Source organism: Meleagris gallopavo, chromosome 21 (assembly GCF_000146605.3).
Source record: "Meleagris gallopavo isolate NT-WF06-2002-E0010 breed Aviagen turkey brand Nicholas breeding stock chromosome 21, Turkey_5.1, whole genome shotgun sequence".
Lineage (NCBI taxonomy): Eukaryota > Metazoa > Chordata > Aves > Galliformes > Phasianidae > Meleagris > Meleagris gallopavo.
The window spans coordinates 2,267,869-2,277,565 of NC_015031.2; the positions used below are offsets into that span (position 1 = coordinate 2,267,869).

The following is a 9,697-nucleotide window of genomic DNA, read 5'->3' on the forward strand; positions in this document are numbered from 1 at the left end:
AGAGGTAGAGATGTAACGTGTGTTTGTCCAGCACCTGGCATTCTCTTACCCTTCTTCTAACTAGGTGTCTCTGTAGACCTCTTTCATAAATCATTAACACATGATACTTCCGGATAAGTTCTTTCTCAGAAGCTGCTGCAATACTGAGGATTAATTTTAGCCTACTCATTTGTTCTATTCTTCAGCAACAGCAGAAATTTATCTCTTGGACAGATTTTATGAATGATTATCCACATTATTAAATATTATGGCCTTTCTGGATGATATAAAGTCAAATCTAGGGAGCTGCCATTTGTTCTGTCTAAAATTATTTTTCTCCTCTAATGCAGAATATATAGGTATTTGTAATTTACACTTTTTTTCTTGAGCTTAAAGTAGAGTCATAACAACTCAGTGCAGTGGTATAGGCTTGGGAAAGAGTGGCTGGAAATTTGCCTAGCAGAAAAGGACCTGGGGATGCTGGATGGCATCTGGCTGCACATGAGCCAGCTGTGGAAGGATGATGGCATACTGTCCTGCATGAGAAATAGCGTGGCCAGCAGGACCAGGAAAATGATTGTTCCCTTATACTAGCACAGGTGAGACCACACCTGTAGTATTTAAACTACATTCAGATTTGGGCCCAAGTACGAGAAGGGTACTGAGTTTCTCAAACTTGTGCAGAGAGCAACAAAGCTGGTGAAGGAACAAAAAACAACAAATATGAGCGAGTGGCTGAGGAAACCAGGTTGAGTTTGTAGAAGAGGATGCTGAGGAGTTGCTTTCTACAACTATCTGATAGAAGGTTGCTGTGAGGAAGGTGTCAGTCTCTTTTCTCAGGAGCAACAAGTGATAGGAAATGACAAAATGTTCTCAAGTTGCATGAGGGGAGGTTTAGATTGGCTATAATGGCAATATTTCTTAAGGAGAGTGTAGTCAAGCATCAGAACAGGTTGTCCAAGGAAATGGTGGAATACCCAGGTCTGGAATATTCAGAGAATGTGTGGGTGTGGCACTGAGGGACATGGCCCGTGACAGGACTCGGCAGGTCAGATTGATGGTTGGTCCCAGTGATCTTGAACATCTTTTCCAACCTAAATGGTTTGATGAAGATCATGGCTAACATTTGATATGGCAAGGCAAAGGATAGGAGAGTTCATCACTGACTTTTCAACTCTGACATAATGCAAGCACTGGTTTGCATTTCAAGTACAATTTCATCTGCTGGGTTTCATAGCAGCCTTTAGCAGTGCACATCAAAATACATACGCTGGGAGACACTGAGTTTATTAAGACAGTATATTTTAAAATTGGCTCCACTGCTACACAGCTGGCAACAAGGAAAAACAATCGAAGGCAACGTGTAAAAAACTTGTTCTCTACCTAGACTGAATTTTCCAATAACTGTCTCCAATAGACCACCCTATGACAGTGATTGCAAACATATAAAGCCTGGTTGTTTCAAAAGTAATAGAAATAAAATGTAGATGTTGAAATGCCAGCCTCCCTCTATTTCCTTCCAACCTTTTCTTTTCATCTCTTACTGTTTATTTTACTTTTTTTCTTTCACGGTACCTTTACTCTCACTAGTGTTTCCTTTCAGTACCTCTCTGTTTCTTCTCAGAATCAAGTGGAGCTTTTAGCATTAATGGCAGAACAAGAGCCAGCAGACAATGAAAAGAAGCTGGGGCAGCAAATTCTGTGAGCACAGAAAGCAAAAAAGAAAAGAATGATGTGGGTTACTGATACCAGCTTCACACACCACACGCTTGGTACCAACCAATTTGGAATTGTAATTCTCTGAAGTAAAGCCTAGCTCAGTATGTTTTGTTGTGTTAGTTTTAAAACTGTTTAAAAGATCTTTTAAAGCTTTGTCTCACATACCTTTGTTTTAAATAAAAAGAGCTTAGTAATGAGCAAAAAATAGCTGGGGAAGTACCACATACAGCTGGGACAGAGGCTTTCAGGCTCTACCTACATGTTCATTGATTTTGAGCTGCCAGTCAATCATTGTTAGACTACTGATGTGGACTGAATTCACAAAAAAGGGGAATGCTGCTTATTTACTTATTTATTTGCCTTAAGGAGTTTTGGGCATTTTGAGGAAGCCAGGAAAAGACACGAGCTACTGCTAATATGTTTGTGACAGGGCTCCACACCCTGACTGCTCACTGAAGTTTCCTTATCTCATGCTGTTAGAAAGCCAGGAGAAAGATGTGTAAATAACAGAGATTTTGGAGACATCTCTTCTTGCCACCTTGGAAAATGGAGAATATTTGTAGAAGAACAGAACTAATTATTCAGGAAAGGAAGAACTTTGAAAATAAAATAGCAGACTGATTAACCTAGGTCACTGAAAAACCCAAAGCACTCGCGTCTGTCATCTTGAACTAAAATACATTAAGTGGTTCTTTTTTTTTTTAATATACTTTCTATAAAGGATGTTAACTAAAATACAATATTAGAGGATGAGGCTGTTTTAACAATAATACTTGTAAAACAGCTGCAGCTCAAATATAGCTGTGTGGCATGGAACATGCAATGAAATAATCTGCAAAATTTAGTGCTGTGAGTCAGATGTGGTTCTCATAAGCCACTGATGTAACACTTCACAAAGCAAGCTGCAAAACAGGATAAGATGGGAAGCTGCTGAAGGATTTCTGCAGTTACTCCTCCCAGGTCCTCTCTACTTTAAATTCTCCACTGGTTTAAAAAAAAAAAAAGTGTCAGTATAGATATATTCTTCTGGTCTTCATTCATCATTTCTTTGGCTATTTGGGTCCACAGCAAGTTTTTGCAAACTCCTCTTGTAGGATCTAGTTAGTGTGAAATGTACTACAAATTTATCACAGCTTTCCTCACTAATAATTAAGGAAGTTGATAAGACATCCACAAAAACATAATTCACTTTCCCTTTGAGGGCAAAAAGGATGCAATTTTATTATAAAAACAATTTTATTGCCTTAGTATTACATTACAAAAAATGCCTTCCACAGCAGAACACATTAAGAACAGGGATGAATGCAAACCAAACAAAACAGAAAGTAAATCATCTATGAAACCACTTATTTCAGTACAACAGGGAACAATAATCCAAGTTTGAAGCAGCTTTTCCTCCTCTGGAGAATGTAGCACTTATTTTTCTGCTTATTGGAGCTCCAAGAATAGGCCAAAGTAATTGCACTGCACTGAGATTTTGATTCCTTCTCTCTCAGAGTAACCCATACCTTGTCTCCAAAGAGGATGAGTTTGTTGTAGTAGAGGGAAAGCTGTCATGAGAAAGGCTGCAACTTTGACTTGCCAGAGCAATCGCTATGAAATGTGCTCTCTTCGGATGCTGGACAGAAAGGAGAATTTCTTATATTAAAACATGACAACATGTGCACATGTTTGGTCCATACCAACAACTGCTTCTCAGATCTCCACTCCCATCAAATTTCAACTGACTTCCAAAAGCATAACTCCTCCAGGAACACAGCTAACATGAGCACTTTATGATGCTTCAACAGAACTCCACAAACCTTAAGTTCTGTCATGCTTTCTATTAGCACCTGTACAAAAAGGGATTCTTGAGTGAGGAGACAATATCTTTATCTTTTAGTCCACATTAATACACTAAACAATACCTTCCTGTACATCTGACAACAAATGAAACTGAACATACCAAAAGTTACCCAAATTCTTGGATGTGCAGCCACCTCTTTGGCACCACAGTTTATCTGATGTCAGCAGTTGCCTCTTCTGGTTAAGTTACAAATCGTGCATTATTTTCTTTGAAGCATTTATAGTCTGGCAAATTCTTCTTGCAAAGGATGTTGCTAGCACGGCTTACAAAGTTAAACCAATCCTTTCTCTTTACTTTCTTTTAATGTTACGAAATAATTGACATTTCTTCCTTCTCTCTGTTCTCATTTATTACATTGATAATGCTTCTGAAGTATTTCATAAATTCCATCCGAACATCTTCAGGATCATCTTCTAAGTTGGAATGTATTAGTTTCAGCTTGTTCAATGGGTAAGCTTTGAATGTAAGAAAAAATTAATTAGGCATATGCCTTTAGAAAAGCAGCAGTCATGATCAATGTCATGGGACAGATCTTGGTGAAGACATCAGTTGGAATTCAGAAGTATCTGATGTCTCATACCTCAAATGACATAGAATGTGAAAAAGAAATGCAGCATAGCTTGTTGGCACTGCAAACAAGAAGAACTTGCTGCTAGTTTAAATTCCTCAAATGTTATAATTAAGGCTTAGAGTCTCACAGTCAATTAGGCGTAACTGAATAATTCAGGACTGAATTGCATTTTACTACTGAATTGATAAAATTTTTGAATTATTTTAAAATTACAGAACGGTGTTATTATGTTAAGTATGTATTAATATATTAATGCTTATAATAAGTACTTGTTTGAAAACCAGAATAGGTTGTCCAGAGGCAATGCATGTTTCCACTTGTAAAAGCAGCCACGAATAATTGTGCTGCATACAATAACACAGCTATAATAATTTTAAGAGGAAGATCATTAACCTTGTAGTACAAAGGGCTCCTAGTCTGCTGATCACTAAAATGCAGGCTTAAGTGGCTTCAAAAATGTCAGTAAGCAGAAGGTAAAACTCTGCGTAAGATAAACTGTAGTGATGATTATTTCTGGTTGCAGTCATCAGTTTTAATGCCTGGCTCAGTTGCACACTCACTGCATGGCCTTAGAGATGTCACTCAAATGTTTCTAATCTTTATTTTCACTTTCGGGAAACAGGGACATTGTTTACCTTCTAGGTGACTTTTGAAATTCAATAATTTTGTTTTGCAAAGCATTCTAATATTCTTAGATTTTCATGAAAAATGAAAGCCGCAAGGTATGGCCAATTTCAAAGATTAAGAGATCAACAAAAAAACTCTGACCAACATATTCTATATTCTTACCTAAGGACAGATTTTCTGTGTCCTCTGCACTGCCTGGCTTGTGATGTGCAACAAGGAGACACTGGCTGTCAAGCAGTGGCTGCTGTTGCACGAAACAGGAGTACCACATTTCGATTTCTTTCAGGTGACTGGGCAGCTCAGGATTGAAGATTATTATTACGCCGTGAGAATCCTTCATAAGAGCTGGCCAGCATGTTTCAAACCTTGAAAAAGAGGTGCATGGAAAACGGTAAGACTGATAGCAGGGAAATGGAAATATGCACTCAAACTTCTCAGAGTTTTCTTCTCCCCTCCTCAACAATGTATCTTGGTGGATGCTCTACCTCTGAAGACACTCAAGGTCAGGCTGGATGGGGCTCTGAGCACCTGATGGAGCTGTGAATGTCCCTGTTCACTGCAGGGTGCTGACCAGATGGCCCTTAAATGTCCCTTCCAACTCATACAATTCTATGACTTTATGATTTCAGTAGTTTTTCTTGAATATAATGTTAGTACTCTTGCAGTGATCTATGATACTCCAAATATACTTTCTTTCTTATTCCTAAAAACTAATCTGTCCAGTTCTGTAATCCTGGGAAATTAAGGCTCAATCATATAAATACATTATTTGAAATCCATTCACATAATAATTTCAAACAGAAAAAGGCAGGGCCTCTACTTTGCCTCTAACTTCATTCTGAGAGCCACAGATTTTACTGTTATGCTCAGCCCATAGCCAAAATTAACGGTGTCAGCTGGGATCACAGAGAATATTACCCAGCATTAAATGCTTTACAACAGAAAGCAATACAAATTTACACTGGCGTGAAGAGGTGGTAATATTCCTCATCTCCAACAGATCACAGGTTTCAAGGTCTTACCCATGAGAATGTTGTGTAAACAGGATTAGTACAAACTGAATAACCTGGAAGAAGTAACAGCAATGCCAGCTTACTTCTGATCACCGCTGCAGTCCCACAGCTCAAATCGACACCCAGCTCCCTTGCTGTTTCCGTTTAAGTTCGGCTTCTCATACTCCAGGATCCTGTGAACACAAGCAGATGTCATCCACCACCTTGTCATCCACCACCTCAGACTTGTGGGTTGCTTCAGTCCGCACTGCTGTGCTCACCTCACTCCTTGTGTTGGGACATAGCTGCCAATCCCCTCTATGCTCTCCGAAACAAAGTTTGCCAACACGGATTTTCCAGACTGGTACACGCGAGAAAACAAAAGATAACCGTATCAATTCAACACGCCAAAGCCACAACGGACAGAAGAACACGGGCTGCTCCCAGCACCCTGCCCTCCCTCAAGGTAACCGCACGCAGGCCTGCCCGCCTCCTCCACCCCCTCGCTGCACGGCCGCAGCCTCCACATCTCCGTGCCTCCCAGGCCCCGCTTGGGAACTGCGGCCCTCAAGGGGCAGTCCCGAGCCCCGGGGAGGATGCCCAAGGGTTACGTACAACCCCGAAGCTCGCCGAGGCTCCCTCACCTCGCGGGGTCCCACCAGCAACACCTTCGCCTTCAACATGGCGGCCCCCCGTCCGTCGCCTAGCAACGCGGCCGCGTGGGGAGCGGGAGGGTAAGCGGGGGGCGGGAGGCGTGCTACGATTGGCTGTGCCGCCGTCACGTGGTGGAAGGGCTGCGCATAAAGTAGGGCCACCGGGAACGCTGCGGACAGTTCCGCGTTCCCACTGCTTGGCGGTGGGCACAATGGCTGTGGGAGGAGTGCGCGGGCGTCCCGTGGCGGCTCGGGGCTGTCGCGCCGTGGTTAACAGCTGTGGTGTCCGTGGGACGGGGCTGGCTGCGGGGTTCCCTCAGAAGTCGTGTAACCGACACAAACACGGCGAAACGGGCACCGCGCTCCGCGCTGCGGTGTCCTTCTGCTCTGTGAGGTGATGCGGTCCCTGCCTGCGGTTCTGCTGCCGTTTTGACGGCAGATTGTCCCTGCATGGACAGCACGGCAAGTTTGTTAGGGTAAGCAGGAGTATTCCTCGAGTGGCAGCTAAATAAAACAAAACACGCCATCTGGCAGACAGCTGTGCTGCTCAGGGGCTGTTTGGTGCCCGGGTACAAACGTGCTTTCAGACGAGCTTTCAAACAGGGCTTTTAAATGCTCCCGTAACATAAATGTTTACTACGGGTTCTGCTAATAAATGTGAGCCAGGACTGCTCTGCTCGCACTGAGATGGCTCTGAGCTCATTCTGTCACGTATGTTTTAAGTTTGTGAAAGAACATGTGTGAGTCAGGGTGAACTCACGATGCGTGGACAGCTTGTTGTTAATGCTTTCTGCTGTGATGTTTCTCACCTTTCAGACCCTATAACTTTGATGGGTGATCCAGAGAGAAGCAATGAGGACAGCGTCTCTCCTATTAGCTGGTACATCCACAAGTACGTGGAGAAAAATGTGGTATAAAGGGATTGTGGACAGCAAAGTAGAAGGAAATAATGGACTAAGAGTGAGAATGGGTAAAGCTGGCTGCTTGTGCAGCTGCCCAGAAAGCAATTGGGATTAATTTTTAGATGAAGCATAATGTAGCATCCTCATGTTTGTATCGGCCACTGAAGAGTAAGGAGAGCACAGCTGACTACAGCTGCAATTTTCACATCTATCCGTGTGCTTTAGGGCTTTAAGTCACATCAGAAAGTGGGAGTTAAGCTGCCTGTCCACTTAGGGTGACATTTTCAAAGCGTTTAAGTTAAATACAGTCGCTGTTACAATCAGCGTCTGCCTTAGGAGTTCGGGTTATGTTAGTTACTGATATGTTGGTTGCTGAGGCTACATATGTACAAATCAGCAAGGCCATTTTGTTTTACTTACTTAAAATTCTTTGTTAGACTGCAGGAAAGAGGAAACTCCATCTGTAAGTGAACTGCTTCCAGACTGTACTGATAATAGTCTGTAAGTCTTGCATTTATGAGATGGCTGTCTTTTCACCAGAACATCTTGGTAGCAAGCAAAAATGATCTCCAGACGATTCTGTGTGGAAAGATCCTCCTTCTTCCTTTAAAAACAATTGCAGGCTATTAATAATATTTCAGTAGAATTATTCTTCACTCTAGAAATGTCTGTGAGAATTCACAGATGCAGTGATTGCTCTATCATGACATGTGCTTGCTGTTTGAATTGCAGATAAGAGGCTTCAAGTCAGAGGCCCACAGGTTTTACTGGAAGCAGCAGTAAAATGCAGTGCCAGTCATTCAGATAATACTTAAGCTCTTGGAAATCATTCAGTCTTTTGGAGAACAAGTATTTTGAGTTTGTTATATTTTGTTGAATGTACCATATAAAATTCTTGTGTGAAAGCAGCCCCCAAAAAATCTTTCCTTAGCTTGTGGCTCAGTACTGGTACTTTGTTTAGTGCTCTGTAACAGTATTTCCAAGCTTTGGGAAACATACCCTAGAGCAGTCACATCAAGTTGTGTGTGAAAATACTGAACGCCTCTTCAGAAATACAACCACATGGCAAGTCTTACCATGAGAATGAATGCTCTGCATGTTTATTGTGCATAGTGTGACAGTCAGTGTGTATGTACAGAAACAGCCTTCGAATAGATGCAGAGACTCACGTTATATCCCATTTATTGATCCTGATCAGTTGGGGAGCAAGGCATAGAATGCAAAAATTGAAAGGAAGAAACACTTTGTGTGTGTGTGTCTGTGTGTGTGTGTGTGCTGAAGACATTTATTAAATAAGGAGAATATCAGTACTGTTGTGAGCTGCAAGCTTGCTACTGAAGAAGCTCAGGGAAGCAGTATCTATCTGATGTTGATTGAGCAGGTAGGCTGAGGTAGGCAGAGTTGAGGCAGAAGAGTTGATAAAGTGTGGCTGCTCTCTGGATGAGGCTTTGGTAGAGCTAGGAAAAAGGACCAAGTGGAAATAGGACCTTAAGGTATATTGACAAAGGGTGCAGAGGATTGCTGCTCTTTATTGAGAGTGTTTCACTTACAGGTGGCTCCTAAGGGGGTATGAGCACTCACTTCAGTCTCTCTCCTCAGAAAATCTGTTCTGGAAGCACTTGGAAAAGCTCATGCAAAACCAACTGCTTTGTTCATACCAACAGATCATCATGGTCTACATTAATAGGATTATCTGTGGTCACAAAGTATTCTCCAAAGAAGATTAGGATCTTTATTTCTGTGTCATATATGGAGAAATAAAGGCAGAGAAGATGTCATTGACTTGCCTGAGGAACTTACCTAGCTGAGAGCAGAGGTGGCAGTTAGTTAAAATGCCTCTAAATTTCTGTGCAGTTCTTGCACCCAGGTTTGTCATCACGGACATCACATCACAATGTGCTCTAATTTTCTGATTCACAGTACATTCTTCTAGAGAGAAGATTTAACTGCTGGTTTTAAATCTTAAGCTAAAACTGTATATGATGCCTCTGATAGATATTGTTTTTGTTATTCTGAGTTTCTCTGATCGCAGTCTGTGGAGCAACAGTAACACCTAGTGGCTAAATGTGCCAGTCCGTTGTCTTCTTTTGTTCCCTCCCTTCAAGAGGTATGAGTTGGAGGGGATGTGGTGTGATTGACAGTTTTGACTTGAGAGGCCAACACTTACCATCTCCAGGGATTTGCCATTTTCCTTTCAACCCTCCACCATGTTCTGTTTTCTATTAAAAGTGGTAGATGAAATATGAAACTCTTCCTCCCACCTCCCAGCCCCCATCGCTTTCCTGGCTCATGGAGGAGGTTGTTCCAGTCCATCTTGATCTGTAGGTGGGTGGGCTGTGAGTGGCCGGTTCTACTGCTTCCAGCTTGGAGCACTCAGATTTCTACATAGAATCCAATATTTTTTTTCT

At 41.9% G+C, this 9,697-nt stretch overlaps 1 protein-coding gene across 3 annotated transcripts; it reads right to left on the reverse strand.

Moving 5' to 3' along the window:
• Nucleotides 1–2,909: 2,909 nt before the first annotated feature.
• Nucleotides 2,910–6,485, reverse strand: IFT22 (intraflagellar transport 22). 3 transcript variants are annotated; one of them, XR_795677.3, is made up of 6 exons: nt 6,379–6,484; nt 6,016–6,095; nt 5,839–5,928; nt 4,905–5,107; nt 3,644–3,999; nt 2,910–3,316 (listed from the first exon to the last, which is right to left on the reverse strand). XR_795677.3 is itself a non-coding variant. In XM_019621913.2 (5 exons), the coding sequence occupies exons 1-5, from the start codon at nt 6,415–6,417 to the stop codon at nt 3,252–3,254; spliced, it is 477 nt and encodes a 158-aa protein (XP_019477458.1). In that variant the 5' UTR covers nt 6,418–6,485; the 3' UTR covers nt 2,910–3,251. The 3 variants fall into 3 exon arrangements, 2 of the variants coding, with proteins under 2 accessions (XP_019477458.1, XP_010720099.1); XM_019621913.2 differs by lacking the exon at nt 3,644–3,999 and having other exon boundaries at nt 6,379–6,485; XM_010721797.3 differs by having other exon boundaries at nt 2,910–3,999.
• Between the last annotated feature and the right edge of the window lie 3,212 nt (nt 6,486–9,697).